This window comes from Diuraphis noxia, unplaced genomic scaffold (genome assembly GCF_037042655.1).
Source record: "Diuraphis noxia isolate RWA-SAM2 unplaced genomic scaffold, SU_Dnox_SAM2 contig0002, whole genome shotgun sequence".
In the NCBI taxonomy this organism is placed as follows: Eukaryota; Metazoa; Arthropoda; class Insecta; order Hemiptera; family Aphididae; genus Diuraphis; species Diuraphis noxia.
In genome coordinates, this window is record NW_028301712.1 from 76,728,470 (window position 1) to 76,755,648 (window position 27,179).

General features: G+C 27.3%; 3 protein-coding genes across 4 annotated transcripts; 2 read left to right on the forward strand and 1 right to left on the reverse strand.

The window, feature by feature from the left end:
* Positions 1 to 84: 84 nt before the first annotated feature.
* Positions 85 to 3,514, forward strand: MED16 (mediator complex subunit 16). The gene is made up of 2 exons (XM_015524632.2): positions 85 to 189; positions 273 to 3,514. Exon 2 carries the CDS (start codon positions 368 to 370, stop codon positions 2,801 to 2,803), a length of 2,436 nt encoding a protein of 811 aa, XP_015380118.1. The 5' UTR covers positions 85 to 189; positions 273 to 367; the 3' UTR covers positions 2,804 to 3,514.
* On the forward strand, positions 3,238 to 26,734 carry spz5 (spatzle 5 Toll-1 receptor). The gene is made up of 7 exons (XM_015524633.2): positions 3,238 to 3,374; positions 9,235 to 9,499; positions 19,086 to 19,279; positions 22,778 to 22,870; positions 22,934 to 23,095; positions 23,558 to 23,743; positions 25,183 to 26,734. Exons 3-7 carry the CDS (start codon positions 19,086 to 19,088, stop codon positions 25,361 to 25,363), a joined length of 816 nt encoding a protein of 271 aa, XP_015380119.1. The 5' UTR covers positions 3,238 to 3,374; positions 9,235 to 9,499; the 3' UTR covers positions 25,364 to 26,734.
* On the reverse strand, positions 3,452 to 7,110 carry LOC107173897 (transmembrane protein 242). 2 transcript variants are annotated; one of them, XM_089219698.1, is made up of 4 exons: positions 6,964 to 7,110; positions 6,776 to 6,883; positions 6,406 to 6,677; positions 3,452 to 3,705 (listed from the first exon to the last, which is right to left on the reverse strand). In XM_089219698.1, the coding sequence occupies exons 2-4, from the start codon at positions 6,849 to 6,851 to the stop codon at positions 3,511 to 3,513; spliced, it is 543 nt and encodes a 180-aa protein (XP_089075824.1). In that variant the 5' UTR covers positions 6,852 to 6,883; positions 6,964 to 7,110; the 3' UTR covers positions 3,452 to 3,510. The 2 variants fall into 2 exon arrangements, with proteins under 2 accessions (XP_089075824.1, XP_015380120.2); XM_015524634.2 differs by having other exon boundaries at positions 6,436 to 6,677; positions 6,964 to 7,109.
* Positions 26,735 to 27,179: the final 445 nt, after the last annotated feature.

The window sequence follows — 27,179 nt, forward strand, 5'->3', positions numbered from 1 at the left end:
TTTATAGTGGCAGACTGTGGATAAATGTGATAACAGTCCATGTTTCGGGAAACAATCTGGCAACGGTGTAAATACAATTTTGTTGTGTTGATAGCGTTCTTTGATGATAAAAAAAGAAGCATTTCGTCAATTTGTTTACGTTTAATTTTTTTTTCAATTTTTCACTCTTTCATTTCACCGTTTACCGAGGTAAATAATTATTTTTGTTTTTCGATGTTTCGAGTTACATTACAATACCAATATACTGTAATTCACTCTGTGATGTTTCACAGGCTTCAATGAATGTGGCGAACCCTCCGTGTCTTGTCTGTACAAAAGTGACAGAAATACTTATGTTTTAGTCGACGCAATTCGCCGGCTCGGTATAATGGACTTGGTGTACTCAATATTTCGGAAACAAGCTTGGAAAACACAATTCCAAAATGAACAAATGGAGGAGGATATGTGTTTCAAATGTCTGGCCAAGATCTCTGCCAATAATATCGTTGCCTGGGTAACCACATTCGATCTAGACGATCATGTTAACATAAACTGGGGTTCACATGTTTACATAGCCGATCTCAATGTGCCGTGGAAGTACCATAAAATCACATCAAATAATTGTACTGTCACGACTCTAGAATGGGACATGTATGGCTATTCATTGTTAATCGGAGATAAAAATGGAGCAGTGTCAATATGGACTTGCAGTACTGATCACAACCTTACCAACTGGGTACAGGTCGGTTCAAAAGATTTTCGTGGTGAACCTATTATAGCCGGCACGTTTTTCCATTTGGGAAAAAAATTAATGCTTGTCAATGAAAAAGCTGATAATATTAACTATTTTGAAAAATTCAACTATGTCAGGTTTACACCATCTTTACGAACATGGGGTGGCACTGGATTACCTGGATGTTTAGTTGTGTCTGCTACAGGTATGATTGCTGCTCTGTTAACTAATGACAGTGGGGAGCCTATGATTTCAGCTACAAACAGTTTGGCTGTTGCTAGATATTGTATATCTGTTGTTGACATCAGTTATCGACAAAATGGAAATTTTTTGATTGTCACATCTGATGGACGCCCACGATCGCCAATACATTGTTATGAAGTCTCAGTAAAACTTGTTAATGAAAAAAGTTGTACTATAGTATCACAGTGGCTACCTAGCTTTTTTTTAACATTTAACGAAACAGTGGATAGAGTTATTTCTCATGTAAAATTTTTACTGCGAGAAGGTTCTGAGTCCCTTGTAATTGGAAGTAATAGCAGTAATGGATGTATTATAGAAACATGGGAATTAGTTAAAAAAACCAATCCAATTAATAAAGTATTTAAAAAAGTCATTACTGAAGATCATCCTACTGTGTGTTGGATTAAAAAAAGCTCATTTACTGTTGGAGCTCAATTAACAGCGTTGGCTACACCCAAAATGTCTATATCCTACAATCAATCTTCTTGCAGTCAATATGTTGTAGCTGCATTTAGTAATCATCAAGTATGCTGTTTATCCAGAGAACTAACTCAACAATGTTTGTTTGAATTGAGTAGCTATTGTGAAGATAACATTGGGAAAATAGGCTTACAGCATAGTAGCAATATTCAGTTTTCAGATTTGGACATTTCTTACCTTGGAAATGTGTTTGTTGTTTGTGACAACATGGGCAATTTATATTTATTTCAACTACTTTCCGTGGCAGAACTGAATGGGCCGCTAACTGTTGCCTATGCCACATTACAACTTGAATATTGTTTGGTTACTGGCTTGGATTGGTGGGATTTGGCCATCTCGTTAAGACCTAACATGTTAGAGGCTGTGTGCAATCGCTTTAGTGAAAACTTCCAAAAACAATCTCAGGTACTTCAACAAAAAGAGTACACTACCTATTTGAGTATTCGTTCTTTTCTATACAAAATGATGCCGGGAGCACAAGGAAAGCGTTCTGACTTAATGCATTTAATGACATTACATTCCATATGCAATGCATTCAAAAATGTTTTACGTGTCAGTGACATCATGGTTGATCGGGATCCAGCTGAAAATATATCAAATGCGCTTAAAGAACCTATTGTGGACATAGACAAAATTTTACCAAGCTTGGGTGGTAAAGACTTTACTGTAGAACCTAGCACCCTTCAATCACTCCATCAACTTATTCAATGGGTAGCACAGCTCGCTTTAAATGTAGTTTCCAGAATACCAGAACCACGGGACAATGTTGGATACAACTTATTAAATGATTTGTATGCCATAAATTCAATAAGAGAACTATTACTCATGATTCGTATATGGGGTCTGTTAAGGCCTAATTGTTTACCTGTTTTTATAAAAAATATTGACAATTTAGATGTTTTGTCTGTCACATTCCGTTTACTTTCCCGATTTGTTCAACTAGGTGGTGAACATGATGAAATGTTGTTTGATGAATGCTATACACTTCAAAGCCAGGTTAATATAACTCCACTTTCATCAGTCGCTGCAGGAATTCATGAAGTTGCATCTCCTGCTCTTTACTACCAGCATTTACCATTGAAGTTGGTTTTTGGACAAGAACCAGATTGTTTGAGATATAATACATCTTCCATAGATACAATAACAAATGGGAAACAACAATCAGACTACATGAAGGATTATGATGTCATAAGGAATGTATACATTGGTAAATGTCCACTAATTGTGAAGCAGTGTAATAGATGTGAAGGTAAAATGCAGTTGGTAGGAAATTCAAGAACAGCAGCCATTAGAGTGTGGGAAAATAGGTGGGCAAGAAATTGCCGATGTGGTGGCAGGTGGAGGACAGTCAAGGTAGGTGGGCAATAGCCTGTAAGTTTAATAATAGACAATTATATTATTACTATAATTATTATTATAAAATCTAAAATTCAGTAATCATTATTTATACGATTTGTGTCCAAAAAAGTCATTTAATTTTAATATTTTTAATGATTATCACTTTATCAATTAGATAAATCTGTTTTATATAAAATTTATTATTTAATTATATTTTGTTAAATTTTCTATAATACCGTGTATTTGATAATAAATAATAAATCAAATTGTATTCTTATACCAAACAGATAATATCATCAAGGTCAAGAAGATTTTATACAAACCATTAGTATAAGGTAATCTTTCAAATTTTATTTTGATCTCTGAAATGTTAGTTAAATATAATTAATTTTAGAACAGTTCAATGATGTATTTACTATTACAATACCTTATGATAATTAATTTATCGTTCATATTAAAATATACGATAACTTGTAATAAATGAAAGTTTCTTATGTTTAATATTGTTATCTTGATTACACTTACACGGTTAAGTATATTCTAATTTATAAACAAATCAACAGTACTGTATATAGCTGCTGGAAAATAATTATGCTAATTTGTAAGTACACATTTATATGTTCAACTGTCTTTTTTTGTTATGTATTTTTGTTTGTAAATTATTTGAAAAAAAAAACCTTTGTTTATTTTATTTAAACAACTATTTAATAAATGTAATAAACATTACAATGTTTCTATCAATCTTTGGGTATTTCATTTTTAGACTTATTATTTAAGTCATTAGTGATTTCAGTTTTTGAAGTTTGTCCTGAATAGTCTGTAGCCAAATATGTCATTAAATCTGTCAATCCTTCAAATTCTGTACGTGAATTGTGAACAGTAGGAGTTAGTCTTGGAAGAAATGAACCTATTTTCAATCTAAACTCGTGCATCTGTCAAATTAAAATACAATCATATTATAGTATGTGGATGTTTAAATGTGATTATTTATACCAGATTAATTATACATTAATACATAATATATTAATATTGAGATATATTAAATTATAAAATTGTTGTAATATACTAACTGAACAGTATATAAACCTATTTATTTATAAAAATAATCCATAGCCAAGTCTATTCAATTCATGATACTGAGGTATGTACATCCATATGCAATGAGATGTGATCGCAAAGTTTTTAGTTTAAAGAGGGCTTACATAGGGAATCTTATCCCTGGCTTATGAAAAAAAAATTGTTAACATTTGATTACCATACCTCATATTTTGTAGAAAATTAAATAGGTATTATAATTCAATATAATTTTAGACCTCTACTTCATATTTGGTCCAAATAATCCAAATAATTGTATTAAAAATTTGTGCAATTTCATTTAACGGATTAAAGCGATAAATTCACAGGAATTTAATTTGTCACAGGCAATGCCGCGCAGGATAAACTGGTTTAGAATACCGAAAAGTTTTGAATTTACATCTTATCCTTGAATTGATTTTGTATTTTTTGTAAGTTTTAAGAGCATTATGTTGTAAATGTATGTTTGATTGAGTAAAAAAACTATTCACTAGTGTCTAGTTCTGGTGCAAAACCCAACTTACAGATGTTCAAACAATAGTAATAATGGGTTGGCTGGTTCTAGCTGCTATAAGTATACTGTACCTTATTTAAAATTGCTGTAAAGTATATACTGGAGGCATAAGTGATTATTTTTAGAGTTTGGTGCTTACTAAATACTTACTAATGTGTTATAATAAAATAATGTTTGTTTTAAATACTTAAATTAAAATATTGACAGTATATAAAATAAGACATAGGTAAGTAGGTATTAAATTTAAAACAAGCTTACCATAACAAATAGTAATAATGTTTACAAAATAAAACATATACTATGGGACTACCGATTACATTTGCTTTTAATAGTTTATTCAACTTAAATTCATAATAGACTTGAAATTGAAAAAATATACATTATGAGTTATTTAATTTACAAGATATCTTAGTTTATCTTTATTTGATTCATTAAATTTAATATATACATATATGTATTAAATTTATAACTACTTCCAATTTACAGAGGAGTTATAGAGATAGAAAGTTATAAATAAAGTCATAGGCGTGTCTAGACCTTTGACGTAGAGAGTGCAACCTAGTGCGTACCCATGGGGCTAATGGGCCCTAGCCCACTTTTTTGAATAGTTTTTCTTAATAATTCATGGTGCCACTTGAAATTGCAGAGGGTGCAGGTGCATACCCTGCACCCCCCGTGGATACGCCTATGAATAAAGTTTCATACTATCTATACTTTATTTTGTTGGTAGCATCCGAAATGGGTTCCAAATTAAAAATTGTTATACTAGTTGGGTCTGGGATTTTCACAGGTACAACACTATTTGGATCCTTTTTTTTAAAAGTACTGCCACCATTACATTATAGCATTTTAACGGATTTAGGACTATCTATGATATATTTAGACCTTAGGTATGGTTAAATATTAAAATTGTTATCAATCAAATATATAAACACATAAGTATAATAAATAAAAATAAAATATTGCTTAAAAAAATCACATGCATTAAAATGTATAAAATATTAATTTTACAAGATCAAATAGATTAATTATTCTGGATTTTTTTCATTTATTTTGTCTTTTATAATTTTTTTTTATTTAATTTTTTTTGAGCTTCTCATTTTGATTTATGTATTGATAATCTTTGATAATTGGGCACTGACATATTTCGTATGGAAAATATCAAAAAAGTAATAACTAAAAATATAGCTAATTGATGTCAATGACAATATTTTTCATTTGGATTATATATTTACTTAAAATATTTTATTACTTACTTAAAATAATCCTGGACACAATAGTGTAGTACCTGCGACTTAACTCTAGTACTCAGGACCCAACTCGAATGCACCGATTTTTGTTATAGCATTCAATAAAGATAATCCCAATTATACAAGATAAGTATTATTTTCATAATCAAATTTATAAACAAACTAATAACTATAAAATATATTTAATGGTCATAGGCATGCCTAGATACTCCCAGACAATGCTCCCGAGACCCCAATTATTAATTCACAATGGATTGGTTCATTTTCAATATTTTATTGTTTCTAATATTTTGTATGTAAATGCAGTGGAACCTTGATATAAGTAACACTATTACATATTATTGGCTTAAGTTTCTGTATATTGACCTTTTTAGTCTCAATCATTTATTCTTACGTTATACATTACCTCTGTAACTCAAAGTATGGATATAAACAATTATTTTTATTAATTTTTTGAGACTGAGATACCGAGGTTTCACTGTAATTGTATTACCTAAAGAATTTAGTTTTTGAAGCTTTACCTAAAATGGATTTTTAAAATATAAAAAGTATAAAGCTAATGATAAATAAGTGTTGATTAAATTTGCCTATTTTTGGAAATAGTCTCTATGGAAACTAAGTTGACTTTCTATAAATATTGAAAATTGAATGAAAAGAGTGAAGTATGATGCCACAGAACATACATTAAGTATCTACATAATTGTTTTAATTGTATTAAAATACTATATAGATTACTACTGTATATATTTCTTTTTAGTTATTATATAATATACATAATATAACATTTACTTAACTATAATAGTTGTATTAAAAAAGATACTTGCATCATTAGCACCGGTCATTTTCCAAACACCGTAAAAAAACAGTCCACAGCCACCAACAGCATAGAATGTTCCCCATTTCAGTGCTCTAATGGCCAATTGTACACCTGATTCAGCAGTGGGTAGCAAAGGAGCTTGTCCCTTGGAAAACATGGTGGGATCTGTTTTTCTAGCTGATGCCAGGGTTGACGCAAATGCGAATAAACCCGCACCAGCAGCAACACACGTTAAGAACGCAGCTGATGCTAAAATTGAGATAATATCATATTCATGGATGTTTAACGAACTACATATGAATATGAGGTATTAGCCAATTATTAATGTAATTTAATAATAATAATACCTATAGTATCACTTGATGTTTTTGAGGCCATTGGTAATTTATTCGTCTCATTTTCTTCTTTACTTACATCAACCATTAAAAAGCGTATTTGCTATTTAATAGGGAAAACTAGTCAAAAATCAAAATAATATAATATAATTATTTAAAATACCTAAAACCAAACGATTAAAAGTATAAATCATACATACTAGGTACATAGGTCATAAATTATTAGCTTAAGATATTAGGCATTAGCTAAAACCGGCATTTTGAACAATTTCTTATCATGTTATAAAATAAAATAATGATAAAACTTTTTTAAGTTTTAGAACTTATCAGTTTGGTCGTATAAGGTATAACAACAGGACATTCTAACGGTTCGAATTTTCTAACCAGAACCGCCTCTAAACACTAAATTTATACAATAGCATAATACATAGTATTTATACATTTCTAGTTCCAGTAGTTCTTACTGTTAAATAAACTGTTCCTAAGAATTTATTAAATTAATTTTATTTTATATTATAAAGCTATAAACTATCACTTGACAATAATATCTATATCTAAAATAAATTACCATTAGACTAATATTTCATCGATTTCGTGGTTGTTTATTTTAATTTGTATTTTAAATCAGTGCTATTTTATATATTTGTATACCCTTGTTAAATCTTTTAAGTTATATATTTATAAGGTTTCATTTCTATTATCACAGTGATACAGTATGCAGTAAATCGGTAATCATTCTTCTTTTAATCATTTAACCATATATTTTAGAAATGTATGTACAACTTTTGGTTTTATAGTAGTATAAAATATGATAACAATAATAAACAAGCTACTGTTTAAATTGTTTTTCAATTTTTTAGTTCCAAATGATCGCCATTAAAATTCTACCCTATACAATTTTACTCCGTGAAAGTAGGCAGATATATACATAGAAATGACAGTAATATTGACTCTTACAAGGGGCCACAATAACAATAATACATTTTAGATTTTGAGGGAGCTATGAACGTTTTGGTTTTATAATAATTTTTTTTTTTATTTATAAAGAGAGTTTATTAAACGAAAAAAATGATTTTATTTTCAATATTATAATATTGACTGTATTTGATAGAAAGTCGTAACTTTTATATTTGAATACCTAAAGTATGAAATTACGAACTCGACGGTGATTTGATACCACCGAAACCCCAGTTTCAAATTTGAAAATTGGATCATGTTTACTAATAAAAATAGTAATGACGGACATACACACACACAAAAATAATAATAATATCGTATAATTTTAAAATCATTACCTTTATGATTAATTGCTTTGACCAAACTCTATATTATTATACAGCAGAGGTGCAAAGCTACTTCCCTGATTTTTAACATTTTCGGGATAAAAATCAACAAGAAATAATTTACACACAGATCTATGGTATCAGGTATCTGTCTCATTTTATATTAGTAATTTTAAGACCCTTTCTTTAATTTTTAAAATAATTAATTGGCAATCTTATTTGCAATTTTAAATTTTCAGAGAAGCCTTCAGAACAAGTTTTATTAATAAGCAAATATTCTTTGATTAATTAATACAGATTTTTTTTATTTCAAAATAATGTAAGCAAATTTACAAAGCGAACTTAATTTATACATTCATTTGGCCATGGATCAAGTGTTATAAGAACTCTGAACTAAACAAATATCTTATTAAATTAGGTCTCAAAAGATAATTTTAGAACCTACTGATACTCAACAATTGACTATTACATAATATTTGTATATTTACGAAACGAATTTCTATTTTAACAATAACGAAGGTAAACAAAATTACCCATTAATTAGTAATGAATTTTTGTAACACCATAAAAAGATTTTAAATATTATCATTTGCTAAATATTGTTTTAAAAATAATTTATATTTAAAAATTCGACAGGTTGATTTTAATATGTATAATTTAATAAATGTGATTTTGGGACCAAATTAAAGACCCTATAAATATAGGTTAATTGGTAAAAATATGTATGTTTTATTTATTGCTCCGGTTATTCAGATAAGGGAGTGAGGATTGTTTAATAAAGCATCCAGTCCCAAATATCTAATCTACGTAAAAGGAAGTTTTTTTAAGTAAAATAAAATAATTAATGCAGTTGAATGTTATTTTATCTTATATAAAAATATTTAATGGGTATAAAATATTAGTTTTGTATCGAATTGAGTTTTGAAGAGGTTTTAAATACAGTCTTTTTTTGTATAAAAGATTGGAAATTACGTTCATAGATGGATCCATTCACTGAACATTGTGTTAATATAACAAATAAATATTATAATATTATTAACAAATTAAATTAAAATATTTTATTATGTAGATAATTCACTAAGAATTTTTATAATTTTTATATGTGCACTAAAAAGTAAATTCATACTTAGGTGTATATATACGTATACTATAAACACTAGAACACTAATGTGTATTTATTTTTTTTAGATTTTGGCGTAGAGACGAGGTGAAAGTTCAAATACACTGGACGTGCTACTCTTGCCAACGTATTACCTAACATATAATGGTTTGTTTCTGTGATATTGCTGTACAGGTGTAATATTTAGATCCTTCGAGTTAGTATGCATCATGCATGTGATGTCTTTAGAGGTGTTTTCGCGTTGCGCCCACTACGCTGTCTTGTAGAAAATTCAGTTATCTTTTTCATGCGTCCCAATTTGTTAGCATGTTCAATCAACAATGAAAACCAAACGTGAGTATATTATACGCTTATTACCTATATTATTAATACATATATATATTATTTTTTTAAAGGCTCCTAGCTTAGATTAATTTTAAGGTTTTTTTTATTTATAAATTTATTTTCAAGTTTTTTATGTTTATATTGTAAAAATAAATACTCATGAAACGTTTTGTAAGTTATAAATTATCTGTGTAAAACATTTTTTTATATTCAGAAATTTCGCAACGATAAATAATAATCAGGCCACAGGCTGAAATATGTTTTGTTTTATATTTTGGATCATTACAAATACAATAAATGAGGAGGTCGTAAATTCTGTTAGGTCACAACAAAATAATATTTGAATGATGGGGTTTGTAGATATTAATGTGTTAACTAATATACATTTACATATATTAAACATAGTATATACAATAATATATTAATATATATTATCATTATGTACAGTGTGCTTATAGCTTATGTATAATATATCGGTCGCTATAGCTATAAAATATATAAGTACTATAATTATGTTGGAATTTGTCGAAACGGGATAGGACAGATTTAATATTATCATTAGCTAGGTATACTACTTGTGATATATATTATTCATAAAATATTAAGCGTTGCTTAATTTAATATTTTAAAGTTAGTATATTAAGACAAACTAATAATTACAATATTAATGAATAATTAATAATAGAAAACGTAAATATATTATTTACTCTTTTTATAACTTTTTTTCATAAGATTATCCATACAAAAAGGAAATAATAATAGATTATGAATTATAATGGAGTACACTGAGTCCATATGTAATTAAAAACAGTCATTATAAATAATTAAATACTGTTTCGATATCGATTTTTATATATAGAAATACTAAATAAAATTTTGATTAAGGATTTCAAATTAAGAATTGATATTATTCTTCAAAAAAGAAAAACCTTTCAAAATGATTCAGAGAAAAAAATGGTTTTTAAAATGCATCAAATTTTGTAAAAATAATATCATCAAAATAAAGAGTTTGACATTTAGAATAGAATTTCACGTGTATACGTACCATTATAAAATTGTTACTCAAAACAATGACGTATAATATATATTAATAATTATTAATTTAAAAAACCGGGAGTTTATCGTAGATTTTATGTCATTTTATCGTCATTGTGTCGGTCATTGAATTGGTTAAATGTTAAAGTTATATCCATTTAAATATCTAATTTCGTCAAAATGCAAACTTGAAATATTTAAAAAAAATTGACTATGTAGGTACCTAGGTACTTAAAATTTTTTTAACTTAAGACAGCAATAATAGCTGGGAAATCTACTCTGCAGTAAGTATATAATAATTTCGAATATATTTAACCACCTCATTATTGAGTAATGGATAAGTTACAAGCTTTAACTTTTATTCGAATTTGATGATAAATCGATTCCAAACGAATAAAATGGATAGATTAGCAATGATTATTATTATTTTATAAATTCAGTACCTAGGCTGGAATAATTTTTGCCAAACATATCGCATTTAGTTAGAAGTCAATACGAACTACGTACAAAATATAGTGTAAATAGGTTTCTGGTGTAAATTACATAAAATTAGTCTAAATAAAACTAAAAACAATTGAAACCAATATTATTTGTTAAGATTTTCAAAAATTGTGGTAACCGGCTTATCTGAATATTCAAAACAATTTTGATTTGTGTAAGAACAACTCATAAGAAACATTGTATAAACATTTTCAAGTCTGAAGTTATAGGTCATTTTATGAAATACGTAGGTACATAATATATATACACAATATCTAAATGTTTAGTAATACTTAGTTTAAATATAAATATAGAATACTTGGATAAAATTATGGTGTCTAGAACATAAATTAAAATATAAAATATAAAATATAATTCTAAATTGTAATTTTATTACGGATAGGTAGTAGGTACTAATTTATATCATATATTTATTAATATTATCATATTAATTATATTATTTGTGTATAATGCGCATTCGAGTTATTTTAATATTAAATTTTAACAACCTATAATTTTAGCGCAATCGCTTCAAGCTCTCAGCTATTACCATTATAGTGCTTGTACCTATATAATATTAACATTATATTTCACGATTCCTACAGACGCTTCCGAAACACGTTCATGGTTTCAAACCCATGTGAAAATCCTTATTCAGCGTCTCATTGACTGGCTTCCATATTATATTGTATCATAATGGTTTTCTGTTAATGGTTAGCAACGGGATCACACATACGTGTCATCGAGGTTTATGGTTTCAAGTTTTAATGCACGATCTCGCTAATAGCTCACGTGTCTGACAATCTGATAATCGTTTATTGTTTTTTGGATATCGATAGATACCCGGTATAATTATGGCGCCGTAGCCCGTAGTGGAGTTGTGGACAAGTTTTAGCTAGTATACAGACTGTATAGTGACTCCGTCATCATTATCATTGTCGCCAGCGTATAGTACTGCTGTACCTACAGACACACTGACCTTCATTCCCGTTCTAAAGCGCAGTATACGCACTGCAGTTTAAAGTTCTTAGTTGTTCACAAAATAGAATGTGTGTGTGTCATCAACGGACAACTATTCATCATTCGTCTGACGTTTATTTTCATTCAAATACTTCAAAATTACGTAAATTTATTAAACGACGATCTGCACATGATGCGCATCGCACAATATAATATTGATTAAATAAATAAAATTAAATAAAAAAATTAAAATCATTTCACAATACTCAATCACTACGATATAATAATCGTGTGGGTAAAACCAGATCACTCCGTTCAATGATTCACCTAGAGAACTCCGTCATCGTATGTGCGATGCATTTCCCCGAAAAATGTTTTAAAATCAGTGACGTGTCGCGTGTATACAATAATTATTATAATAATTGTTATAATGCACGAGTTGGTGACATAATAATTCAGCTGGTACGGTTCTTCTTCGCCGCCGTAGCAATGCCTGGTGAAATCCTCCGAAACCGGATTCGTTAAAAAAATCGTTCTTCACACGTTTGAGAGTCACAACACGCATAATACATACATATAAGCACACACAGACCGACACGGATATGCAGGTTGCGCCTAAGAAGACGTCTGCAATATTCTGGTATGTGCGTACTCTGATAATATAATATAATATACATAATTATTATGCCTTGCGTAACGAATTTCTTGTATTATAATATTAGACGGGATTACTCGGGATCGGCAACCGGGAACTGGCGTTATGTTATAGAAATCGGGGAAATCTTTCAACGGGACACGCCGTCGCGGTACCTCATCATCGTGTAAAACAAAACGACAGGAGATTAACGAAAAAAAAAGCTGATTCGAATCTGCGACTGTCTGTTACAGCCATAATAATATTAATGCGTATATATACTTCGCTATATTGTATACGTTAAGAAATCGACAATAATCATCAATGATATAATAATATGCAGCTTACTAAACGTATCGGAACAGGATTTTGACGTGTAATACGCGCCGTGCTGCAGGAAATGTGCTAACTGCGCGCAAATCGTTGGATTGAAATAATAATGATACCTGCTGTAATTTTTATTTTTTCGGGATTATCTTTTGTGCCCAAATCAAATGTAACTTTCAGCACGATCTTCACGATGACGGTGATGTATTATAATCTTACCTATTATTATACGCGGAGACGTTTGTAGACATAAATAGCATGCACAAATTCGTAGTCTTTATTTATATTATATATCTCAAGTTCACTGAATAAGCCAATCTATCCGACGATTTGAATTATAATGTGTGACCTAAAAACCCACGATAATATTATACATCTGTATATAACATCTAGGGAGCGGTATTTTTTACATACACACGATGCACACTCGTACACATTGTTTTTGGCGTGAGAAAGAATCGCGTAATAATTCACAGTTATAATTGATATTATATTTTTACTATTATTAATATGTATAATATAATATTATTACGTGGTCGCGTTCGCGTGAAGACGACGATGGCGGTGGCAATGACTGATGCAGCCATCAGTTTTGACGACTTCGGCCTTGACTCAGTAAAATCTTTTTGTGATTGACGAGACGAACTAAAGGCGAAAGTTCTTTTATTAATTATATATTAGAATAATAATAATAAAAACAAACATTGCATTGTATGCGTTCCCTGGGTGTATATTTACGAACGTTACAATATTATAATGAATAGACGATGCATATATGTATGTATATACTACTATGTATAATGTATATATTATATTAATATACGCACCAACGCACGTCCAGTAAATATTGTATAAGTAATGTATGTTACTATGTATTATAAATTTATATTTACGATTGGATCACCCAGTGAATTAGATAGCGCAACCCTATAATAAACATATGTTGCGTTCTGCCACCTATTGTCCGATGGGCGATGGATTAATGCGTACTGTAACGGTTGTTCAATTTTTTAATTGTTGCAGTTAATTAGCTTTTAGATTTTGAGCAGACCGAGATACCTATATATTATATTATAAGTTTTTACTTAAAATAAATATAAACGTCGATCATCCATTTTGAAACAAATTTATTTTGAGTAGGCCAGGCTTAGATAGAGTATTAAATTATTATTTTTAAACTAAAAGTAAAGCTTGTACTCACAAATATTTTCATAAAAGATTCTTATTTATTGTATTTAATTCTTGTTTATAATGTTTCATGATATAATATGACTGTTTTCTGCTGCAGGTATATAATTTTTTTTCTTTATTATAGTTAAGCATTAACTACAAAGGTTGTTAGATTTAACAAGAGTATAACGGTTTACATTATATTATGTCATTGTACAATTCAATTTTTTATATATACAATTATGTTTTGATAGCTAGAAAATTGGCCAATTGCTTCTTACCGGTTGCCAGGAATGTCGAAGTCTTTCCTAGCTTCGTTGAAGTTTGGACAGTAGACGATATGTTTGATGAAACTGGGTACTGAATATAATTATTCTTTTATGATTTTATGAACTTATATATATGTAGATAAATAGGTAATAACTATAATAACCATTAACCACGATATCTCCTTCATATAAAATGTATTATTTAATAAACATCCAATACATTAAATAATTTATAATTGTTAAGGAAAAAAATTGTATATGTTAATTTTAACATATACAATATGTATATAAATGATATTTTTAAAGTAAAATGTCGAATTTCTAAGATTTAACATAATATAGTATATTATTATTTATTATTATTGATAGTAGTATATAATAATTATATATATATAATATTTAAATTGTCGTTAGTAGGTATACTTATAATATATTAATGATATCTAATGCTACTTGATAAATTTCTGACAGACACAGTTTGTCCGTTAGAAATCTCATGAGAAATTTGATTATGGATTTTTGAGAAGTTAATACAAATGATGATAAAAAAGTGTTATACATGTACCTATATCAATTGTTTTAAATGTATAGGTTTCTGTAAATTTATTTATTTTGTTAATAAATAGATTAAGTTATCTTAACCACATTAAATCTGCCGTGAATAAAAAGTAAATTTGTTAAGGAGATAATATTATAATATATGTTTTACTACTATTATTATTATTAAATATGGGGTAGATATTATATAGTCTAAAGAATTAATGAATTACGTTTGAAAAAAAATCCAAATTTTTTTTGATAAATAACTAGCCAGGTGTTGTTGAAGTTTGAAGTCCAGCTAACTAGCAATAATCATTAAATGCACCTGGGGAGTCCTAACAAACCGTTGCAGGCCAATAACTCCATTCAAATAATACACACCTATATAGATATATTGCGTTCATTATATTTTATATTGTGCGTTATAAATTATACATTATAGTTTTGGACTTATTTCAAACTAGATAGTTGACACAACTTTAAACATTTTTAAATCTCACTGGAAGACCATAATTATTATTCAATGAATTATAATTATTTTATTAATAATACACAGCAATACAATTCAAATTATATGACCTCTTTTTGATACTATTAAAATAGTACACGTATATGCGGTATTTTAAAAACAATAACAAAAGGTTACAAGGTTTCGAAAGTAATTTTCTGCTATTTCAATGTTATTTATACGCATACTTAAATAAATAATAATAATATTTTTTTGACATATCTCTCAAGAATGCATAACGAAATTGTACCTACATAGTAAGGAAATACAATCTGATGCCGATTTCATAAACAGAAAAAGAAAACCAATAAAAATCATTGTAGAACAATAATCATAATAACCACTGTTAAACATAAAATAGGTGATAGGGAAAAACCTATTTACGTTATTGAATTCACCTTGGAAGCTTGAAAACATTAATAGTGACTTAGATTTGTAGGCACCAGATAGTTTCATACCATGGAATTATTGAGAACGAGACAAAGAAATAGTACAATCCGTATTTTACGGATTATAATTTATAATAGTAATCTCATGTCATTTGGTTGATAGGAATTATCAACAGTTTTATGATTTAAGTATTGCGTTAATATAAAATTGCAATAGGTGTAATGATAATACCTTACTATAAGCCATAAACATTGAAATTAATTTTATCTCCATGCATATTAACTGGCTATTTTTTTTATTGGTTAAGCATCAACTACATAGGTTGTTAGCTTTAACATAAGTATTACATTTTTACATTATTATATGTTATTTTATAATATTCATAACTGACTATTATAGTAGTTATTAACTGTCTTTAAGACTTTAAGTTTCAATAAAACATATAATATGTTATAGTATAAATAGGTTAAAATGTTTGTCTTCAGATAGCCAAGTACATGCTGTACACGTATAAGGTACATAACAGATTGGAATATAAGTCGTTTTCATTATCCTAAAATCGACCTATAATAATATTCAAAATTATATTTCGATAATTCGTGTTTGAATATATAGAGGAAATCGTTTTGAATTATTGTTTTGGAAGTTTTTTCGATATTTCGCGCTGCATACATGTATATATAATGTAATGTAACAGTACTGTATTCACGCCGTGATTTAAACGATTAATCAATATTTTCGTGCTCTTTAAACACAAAACTGATCGTATTTTTTAGTTTGTAATATAAACTATATAGTGTAAACATGAATAATTATAAAGTATGCTATACATTTATATGACATAATATTATTATTATGTGTGTGACGCTGAATGCTAATAATCATTTTTATAATAATATATTATATTATACAATCATACATGATTTATATAGTATATAATATATATATATAGGTAGGTACCTATATCCTATATAGTATATTATATATACTAGAAATACGTATGTTATATTATATAGATATACACATTTACGACATTGATAAATCACAATGGCTGTCACTGGCTAACGGATATACTCGTAATATGTATTAGACATTAATATTTAATTATACTTGATCTTCTATGTACATTTCTTTCTAAGCTAGGTATATGCTCATTGCTCATGTATCGTGATTGGTGTGTAATTATGAATGTTCTGTGTTAGTATTACATATTTAATTTTTATTTACTGTATTATGAAAACTTTGTTTGGTGAGTATAGTATAGGTACTTATTTTAATATCCTTGATTTAATCCAGTTTTATTATTTTATTTTGTTTATCCCATTGAAGTGATGAAATATGCTAATAAATGCACATAGGTTGTGGGCTGAAACAATATCGAAAGGTAAAATATTGTATTAAAAGAGTAAGCGCGGCTTGGGTGATATTGCATTTTGAATGATATTTGGATTACGTTCTTATTTATATATATACCTATATTATACACAATAAACATTTTCCACGGAAAATAATATAATTACACAAGAATAGAAATCATACAATGTTCTTTGTGAAAATAAATTCATGACATATTCGTGTGATGCATACAAACAATTTATATTATGAGACATTTATTAATATATAGATGTAAAGTATATTTCAATGGTATCGAGTAAAACAATTTTAAGTATGGGTATAGCTTTCATAAAAAATATAGTTGCAATCATTATAATTTATAAGTATTTTAAGCTTATGAGTTTATGACTATTGTAATAATTAAATAAACAAAATACGATGTTGGTATTGTTTGTATGAAATCAGTTAATGAGTATTATTTTATATTCATTAATCAAAATGTTTTATTAATTATAGGTCGTCATTAATCATTATAATTTAAAGGTTTTAGACAGGAATTAAACATTTCAACCATATACACATAATTATTTTAATTTCTGAATAAATTTATTTATTGCTACCACGTATGAAATCTATACAGCTTTAATAATATTATTGATAATTAAATTTTTAGAAAACAATTTTTAGAAATTTATAAATTAGAGTCTTGATTATATATGTGTTTTAAAATTGCATAGTCTTAAACTATAATTCATATCAATTACGATTTTTGATTCAAAAATTATATTATCGAATACTGTATTATTTAAATTCATTAATGTAAGCCCACTTAAGCTGTTAGCAACAATATTATGCTCACCCACAGACGATTATTACACTGAATTTAATATTAAAAGAAATCGGATTGTTTTGAGGGGACACCTCCTACAAATTAAAATTATTTTACTAAGTACTAATATTGTACTAACAGTTTATTGTTTAGCATTGGTAAACGTTTTGAAGTACTTGGGCAAAAATAGAAAGTCAAAAAAAAAATTTTAAACTCATAGCCTTGTAGACTTAGATCAGTTAAAATAATAATTTGGAGAAAGTTTAAATAGGTATATCAATTGAATAATAATATTAGGTTTGTATTAAATCAAAGACACACGTTTTGTTGCATTTAATCTAAAGGTAATGTGTGTACTGTGTACGACTTGTTCGACTTGTACGAATTTGTAAATAATTTTAATAGTTGATAAAAATATGAATACCATCCCTTTAATTGTTATTTTTGTGTGCATATTTGAAAAAAAAAGAAGATAAAATGATGTAGTGGTTTGCATATTTTATCCGTTTTATTTCCATGTCATATAAATATTAAAATAATTACAAAATTAATTACCATGAAAATTTCGTTGACTGACATGTTATGTTAGTTTTTAAATAAGTAATTGCGGTACCTATACAATATTTTTCACTTGTTTTAGTAATTAATAATTTACTACTAGGTAGCTTAAAAAATTTATATTTTCAGTTGAGTATTGAGTGACTAAGGTCTGTTATTCATAATCGTCATGTTTGTTTATACTTATAACTTGATCATTATCGATAAAATTTTGATAATTTGTACCAAGATATATAATTAAGTTATCAGAATAGTGTTAGCCTTTAAACATAAGATTACTATATAGTATATACCTAACATATTACATTTATCATTTATGCATACAAAATAGTATATTATAAACTAATTAATTCTTATACGTTTTAAAATGTGTTATTTGTGCATTAATTGCAAATAATTCCATTAATAGCTATCTATTTATATAATGATAAAAAAGGTTGTTAATCGTTTTATTTTCACAATTTCATTTTTCTAAATGGGTTTTATCGATTATAATTTTATATATTATGAATACCATAAACGGAAACGATATTCAATATACAACTGTCGATTGTTTGCAGATGGTTAGCGAGTGGTGGGCGCTGATGGTGTTGATGTTGTCTGTAGCCTACGGACACGCGCCTTGTCAACACTCATACGGCGGGTGTAGATACAACGAGCCCTTCGTTCCCGCGCCTGTCGGTCAAGTCCCCAGGTGTGTTCAGAATTATCACGGTGACGTCACATTTTGTGAAACCATCGACAGATATCCAGAGTAAGTAATTTCAAAATGTAAAGTACCCTTGAACGAAGTCGATTGCAGTAGAACTTACAAAAACAATAGTTTATTAAAATTATTAACGTCCGAACCTGATATATATATATATATATATATATAAGATATAACTATATATTATGTTATACTAAATAGCTGTGAAAGATTTTGAACACGATTTAATTTTCTAATAATTTTTTTTATTTACATGATCGGAATAGTACAACAGTGGCGGTTATAACTGACTTTTAAGGGGGGGGGGCGGAAATTATAAAAATCATAGGACAATAATAAGTCGTTGGAATTTTTCCCCAATATTTTGAAATAATCCAAAATAGGTTCACCTTGTACTTACAATTAAATAAAAAAAAGTATAGTCACTGCAGATGCACAGTTAATCAACCATTTTAATAATAAAAATCTACAATACAAGCATATTATGTCTTTTTTTTTGTTTAGCAAAACATGTAATAATATATGTGAGTTTATGAGTATAATATAGCGTTTATTATATTTTTAGATTTATATTAAGAGGACGCTACACCCGCATGTGTTGTCTCCGTCTTACAAGTGCGTAACATTGCAAAAACTGTTTCGCGCGGGAAAGAACCGAGAAAGATATAGTTATAACTTATAACTAAGAAACGAAATTTTCACCACATAAAAAGGAGGATTGTGTCTGTGCAATATCGTTTTTATTTTTTCGATATCCGAACTACAAAAAAGTTATTCATGCTTAAAAAACACAAAATTAATATATTATAAAACAATAAGAATTTTATTTGTATAAATGATATCGAAAAAATAAAAACGATATTGCACAGTCAAAATTCTCCTTTTTATGTGGTGAACATATCGTTTCTTAGTTATAACTGTATCTTTTTCGGTTCTTTACCGCGCGAAACAGTTTTTGCAATGTTACGCACTTGTAAGACGGAGACAACACATACGGGTGTAGCGTCCTCTTAAAATTATCGTAATATCAGAATGGGAAATCTATTACATTATTGAGATTATTCCTAGCAGCCATATATATATATATAAACAATGGCACGCAACTTTCCGAATAACATATTACGTAGGTAGTCGTACATATTATACTATAATAACAAAAATTAATAAAATGTACTACTAAGTACTACAATTATTTAAAAATATACCGTACTATATTGCGCAATACAACTTTACAAATTGCTGATACTATTTCTATAAATTAGAAACACAAAAAAATAGTGCCAATATTAATACTTCTTTCAATAATTTATTATAAAAAAACACGGACCAGGGGGGGGGCGATCCACCTATCGCCCCCCCTTATAACCGCCACTGTAGTACAATCAATACCCATTAATAATATTTTTAAATAACAACATTGTGACTAAAATTGTTATTCATGATTATTTAAAATGGCTGCAGTCGGTCGTGTTTTAAGGAGCTTGATATAGGCAATTTAACATGATAACATTAAAATTACTTTTAAATGTGTGCAAAGTAAAGTTTGAGAAAATCAATTTTAGGTATTGGTTGGTGTACCTCTAAAACAAATTACTGTAGATACCTACAATTTTCACTGAATGTTTATACTGGCATTTTTTATATTCGATAAATTGTTCAAAACATTTCAAATCTTTTGAAGTTGTTTATACACGTTTGAAAATTTAGATCTTTTTAATTTTTATAAATGACAGTAAAATTTTATTCTTTTGGTAAAAAGCTTCAAAATTTAATGCAAGGCTCCTTATATATTGTTACAACGATAGTTAAAAAATATTAAAATTACATAGTAATAATTTTTTTCTTTTAATAATAGCATTGAAAATTTGAATTTGTCAAAATACGTAAAAATCACGAAAATTTGCGGTTTATTTTGAGTTAAAAATTCATAAAAATGTATCTTTTTAAATTTATGTATTGAAAATTCAATACAAAATTCTTCAAGAGTTTGTCTACTTTTATCAAATAAAAAATATCTACCGGAAAGTCAAATTAAATTTTTATGAGTACCTATCTATTCGAATTAAAAAGTCTAGATTCCAAATGAATGTACCTATATAATATATGATATATCTGGTTTTCCCAATATTCTATAGGCAGGTTGCTGCAGCCTTAAATAAAAAATTAGTGTCCATTGTTAATCATTCCGTTTTATTATTCATGTTAAAGTATGACATTTTGATGCAGAATACTCCTGCAGATACTGCAGTTGTACTACTGCCAGTGACATACCAGAATTTCCGATTCCAAACTGTGATAATTCCACATTTGTAATACGGTTCTGTTATAGCTTCTTACCATAAACACCGGGTGGAAATTTGTAGAGGCTTGCAGGATTTTTCTCCAAAAATTTCAATATACTCCCTCTCAAAAAGAATTATTGTCTGTACATCCGTGTACCATGTAAATACGTAGTAATCGGAATGCAGGTCACTCTACTTTATAATATATAATGGTAGACCAAATGTCTGCCTACACTCTGATCCCATAACGGTTGATCAGCCGTATGATTTTGAGAAATTATGGCATCCATTTTTGACAATTCCACGGTCATGATTCTCGAACACAACTGGTTTCCGCTAAACATTAAAGAAGACAGTATTAATTTCCTCTCCGTTGTAGACAAATTCAGTAGAATTGAATAACATGATAATAAATTAATAATATTATGTGTAGTACTAGTACCATTGATTAAATATACTAGTAGTCAATGACATTACTATTATTTATAAACTGTATATGATATTTGAATCTAACGAATCAAAGCCATTAATTGAAAATCCATTATAATAATAATTATTGACAGTCATAATTATCAAACTATGAATGACAGGAAAATTAGAGACAGACATTTACAGTTTTAGTTTAATGTAATAGATAATAGTTAGATAATAGATAATGTAAACGACGTGGTTAGAATATCGTAGGAGTATATTATTGTATATCAGAGTGCATATTAATTGATAATACATATTTTTCATATGTTGGGATTTATTTAGGTTCCGTATCCACCTATTTACCAACTCAGTAATTAATATTAGACAATTAGCATTTATACGCTAACTTGTATAGGTATGTTCAAAGAAATTTATTTAAACTCTAAAGCACAATAAAATAAACAGTTTGCCATTGCAATCAGGCTGCAATAGAAACAGTATTTACAGTTTCAAAAAACAATACTGTAATTAATGTATTCTATTTAATAATTAAATACAAATGTGATGATGTACAATCGACGTAGCTAATAAACTTGACGTTATAATTAAATTTTTTTTATGAATCCAATCAGCAATAAATTATCCATTTAGGTGCAACTACTGTTTGGTAGTTAAAGCAAATTATTGACATCATCTTTTAACGTAACTCAGCCAAACTTGTCGTGCCGCTATATAATGAACTTCTGCTGTTTAGCTGAGATATAATATATGTACATAAATAAATGTGGCGTCGGTTTTTCTATTTATTTTATTGAAATATTAAATACTAAATATTAATATGTTACAGGCAGTTGATAAGTTACCTGGTTATAAAATCGGACAAGAACTTTAAGTCTTTTTTTAACGAAGAAAAACTTTTCGACAGACCTTATTATCAAAAGTAAAAATAGATCTATAAGTTTTTTGAACCAAACTTATACGAAAGTTTGATTTTTGATTTCAGCCAGCATAAAAATAACTTTAATAACGGTTATGGCGATTACCACGATTATCAAAACGATACTCAAGACGAATTTATTGGCTATCCAGATAGAACGTATGTACTACCTCAGGTGTCCTTAACAGAGTCTCCGATAATAGACCAAAATCGACATCTAAACCGCAAGTAAGAAATCAATCATATAGGTAGTAGATTATAATGTAAAAATATTCGAGATTATTTAAAATCACAAATTATAAGAGCCAACAATCCTCAATCCATTACCAACATCATACAATTCATCACAGCCGCCAATCTTCTAACCAAAATTTAGTATAATTATTTAGATATAGATACAATTCATGTAATTTTTTTTCTTTTTATATATATTTCTCACTTTAAACCCAATGGCCCATGTTGCCGAGGATATCATTAATAATAAAAAAAAAAAAAATTACAAGAGCCCAACATCTTTTATTTTCATATATTTATTTTAATTTTAGATGTTGTAATTTCGTTTGATTTTCAAAATATTAATCACATTGATAAGGCGTAAATATCTCTAATATTTTATCTAAAAGATTAAAAATAGTTATTTAAATCATATAAATGACAAAAAAAAAAAATGACTGGTTTATTGTTTTTAAGTACCAATCATGGAGGCGTATACAATAGAAAAAAAAGACAAGACGATGTTCAATTATGCCAAGTTAAAACCAACAACATATTTCCTAAAGCAGCATTAAACACTCAAGGTGAATGGAAATATGTAGTTAATATGGTACGCACTCCATCTGATATGTATACACAATCCATAAGGTCGGAAATCTGCACGTAAGTTCAATATTTTTTAGTCAATTCTTAAAATCACCAATATATTGTGATGATGCCGTAAACTAGTATTATATCTGCACATTGGAGTATTCATAGTTGCCTATAATTAACGCCGTTTGATAATTTAAAATTTGAATTCAATGACTTTTTATTTATTAACGTCTATTATTACCTAAGTTTTTTTTATGTCTCTATTAAAATGTTAAATGTAGTTGTAGTAACATATTTAAGTTCTTGAGCTATAATAGTTTTTACTGAAAGCTAATTAATAAAAAAAAAAAAAAAAAAAACATATTTAAGTTAAATGATTTTTTGAAATTTTCATCGTAAGACTAAATATATTTTATGAATCAAATCTCGGGTACAGTAAATTTATAATAGCTAAATAGCTCCATAATATATAACAATAATAATATGCGTATTGCATACTTATTAGATAATTACAAGTAATGGAATATTTTTCAGTTAATTTAAATGTATACAACATTTTAATTTAATTAATTTTTGTTTATAAAGCATAATTTAATATGAAACAAAACATAAAATTGGTTTTTCATAAGAATACAATATTTATAACAGTAATACATTTTGTTAAAAACTCTAAAACGAAATAGTAATTTTAATATTATTTGATGATCATAAATCTTTTAACCAATATTATAAATAAACCATAGAGTTTTATATGAAGTCATAAAAATATTTTGTTTTAGCAAAATGACAAATCCTTCTTTACAAAAAAATAACACTCTATGTTATATATAAACATTCTGTATGCAATTAATTATACTAAAATAATAAATGTCAACTAAAAATGTATAAACAACTGTGAACAATAATTAAAATAAATGAAACATTTTCATTATAAATATTAGTTTGATATAGATATAAATATTAAACAAAAACATAGCATACAGCCATACAATGGTATTAACTTGAGTAAAATAACAAAGTAAAATGTTCAATAAAATTAAAATAAATATAATTGTGTTTGTGACCAATAATATTTCAATGTATTTTTAAAAAATTAGTTGGTATTTGAAAATGTCGTCTAAAATATTAAATAAGTAAACAATACATTTTTTTAGAAAATATTAATTTTTCTGGAAAGAAAAATTATTAATTATAATAACTTTTTTATTTTTTTTTCCAAAGATTGTTGCGAATTAATAATACTATTTATCAATGATTGTTTTTTTAGTCAGGTACATAAAAGATAAAACCAACTATGTCAAGTTCACAGAGATTTACATGAATTATCACAACGATTAAAAAAAAAAAAAAATATTATAAAGTTTGTTTTTGCAATAGTGAAAAATATGAACCAATTTGTGTGGGTAAAGGACTACCCTTTTCATGTCCAAGTGTGGATATAATTATTTTATATTTTATTATAATATAATTTCGATACTCGAATCGATAATAAATATTATTATTTCTAGAGAGCCAGATCAACCGTGCAACGGAATCTGCGATACGCCATTTGGTTTCAGTACGTCGTGTAAACAGAAATTCGTCCAAAAACGGTTGGTAGCATTGCAAGGGACCGGAGATAATTTGTACGTGGACGTTTTTTGGTTTCCACATTGCTGCTCTTGCAACATAGCCAGAGTTGAACAGTAGTAATAAAAAAATACCTATATTTTATGTTTTGCAACGGGGGCTTTTCTTCTAGGAAAACACCTCAACAAAAATATTATTTACTTTATTGTATTTATTAGGTACATAATAATAAGTAAAATATTATATGATATATATTATATAAGTATAGAATAGTTTTTTGTGTCAAAGACCAATATATTATTATGATATAGGTAGATACTATATGTCGTTTGGTGAATGCAATTTAATGGTAGTCACGGAATGTTCAAATGATTAATATTTACTCGTGATTATTTCAACCGTAATTAAACATGTATTGTAATATTTACGACTTTTATTTCAAAAAAAATTTTTTGTAAACAGATATTTTTAATGTTTCATTTATAATTTATAATTCTTAACATGATATCGTAAACATTTTTTTTTATGTATACTTTTTTTAGCAGTTTTAATACTGACGAGGATGTTAAAATTATGTTTTATACAAAAACACAATTATAATATGTTATACATTTATAATATAGTATAATTATTATAGTTTGAATATGGGTAATTATATATTTTGCAATAATAGTTTTACAATGCTCATATTTTTTGAAGCATAAAAAATATAAATTATAAATTGTACATCTAGTTATTACATATCATTATTAAATTAAATTAATATGTGTTTTTAATTATTTTATTGGTGAATTATTTATTTTGAAGGTATGAAATAGTTAGTTATAAATTAATTTAAGTATATTTTAATGCCTAATATTTGTTCTTTTTAATACTGATACATCACTGATCACTAATATTGATATAAAATCATTGTTTAAATTTAATTAATTGTTTTTAATTAATCTGAAGAAATGTTTCGTTCAATTCATATATGATTATTATCATTATTTTGCTGATCATTCATGTAAAAATATATTACTATACATTTATGAAATATTTCTTTGGACATACCTTTCTTGTCGTAACTTCGGTTTATTAATCTTCAGACCAGGTGTTTTTTTTTAAATATGAAACCGCTTGACAATGAAAGATTATATCTAAAGTGAATCTGAGTTAAATCTCCCGATATCGTTAAAATTTGATTTTCATTCAATCGGCAAAAAAAATCTCAAATATAATATAATGTAATTGCATACAGCATACCTATTGCTGTAATTTCGTAAGAAACTGATAACTATGTGTTATTGACAACGTTACTAACAAAGTTAAAATAATAATCACTATAATGTTAAAACATTGAATTGGTCACCTAATTAATTCAAAACATCAAAGAAATTATTGAGTTTATAATTAGTTAGCCATAAAATATGTTATTCTTTTGAAACTTTATATTGTAATAGTCTGTTTAAAATGTGGATATCGGATCAAATAAAATGCACATCAAAATAATTATGTATTTTTTTTCTATTATCGATATAATTAAATATATAATATTTTATTAGGTATCTACCACGATTTAGTTAAAAAAAGTAATGGCCTTAAACATACTATAATAAAATGACGTGTTCATTTATCAAATAATTGATGTGAATATAGCATTAAATGTAATATAATTATATTATATATAATCATTAGTCGTCATCTGTTATAACATTTTTAATTATAATCGATATAGTTTTATTTCGTACTGGCGAGGCGTTGGCGGATTATTAACAATATTTTGGCAACCTTCAAAATATTGAATGGACTGAAAAAATAGTCTTAATGATAATGATAAATTCATTTAATGAATCAAAAAATGTATTATAGTTTCACAATAGTTGTGTTTAAAAGACTTCAGAGTCAACGAATGTAATTAAATTAGCGGCTTAATCAATTAAAGGACAAATGAATA

What these genes read in the sequence shown, in the direction of transcription:
- MED16 (XM_015524632.2), top strand. Translation starts at nt 368, where the DNA reads ATGGACTTGGTGTACTCAATATTTCGGAAACAAGCTTGGAAAACACAA.
- LOC107173897 (XM_089219698.1), bottom strand. Translation starts at nt 6,851, where the DNA reads ATGGTTGATGTAAGTAAAGAAGAAAATGAGACGAATAAATTACCAATG. An exon ending in AACATCAAGTGATACTATAG is followed by an intron (nt 6,678 to 6,775) that starts GTATTATTATTA and finishes TCTCAATTTTAG; the next exon opens with CATCAGCTGCGTTCTTAACG. An exon ending in TTTTTAATACAACTATTATA is followed by an intron (nt 3,706 to 6,405) that starts GTTAAGTAAATG and finishes TTAATTTGACAG; the next exon opens with ATGCACGAGTTTAGATTGAA.
- spz5 (XM_015524633.2), top strand. Translation starts at nt 19,086, where the DNA reads ATGGTTAGCGAGTGGTGGGCGCTGATGGTGTTGATGTTGTCTGTAGCC. An exon ending in AATCGACATCTAAACCGCAA is followed by an intron (nt 23,096 to 23,557) that starts GTAAGAAATCAA and finishes ATTGTTTTTAAG; the next exon opens with TACCAATCATGGAGGCGTAT. An exon ending in ATAAGGTCGGAAATCTGCAC is followed by an intron (nt 23,744 to 25,182) that starts GTAAGTTCAATA and finishes TATTATTTCTAG; the next exon opens with AGAGCCAGATCAACCGTGCA.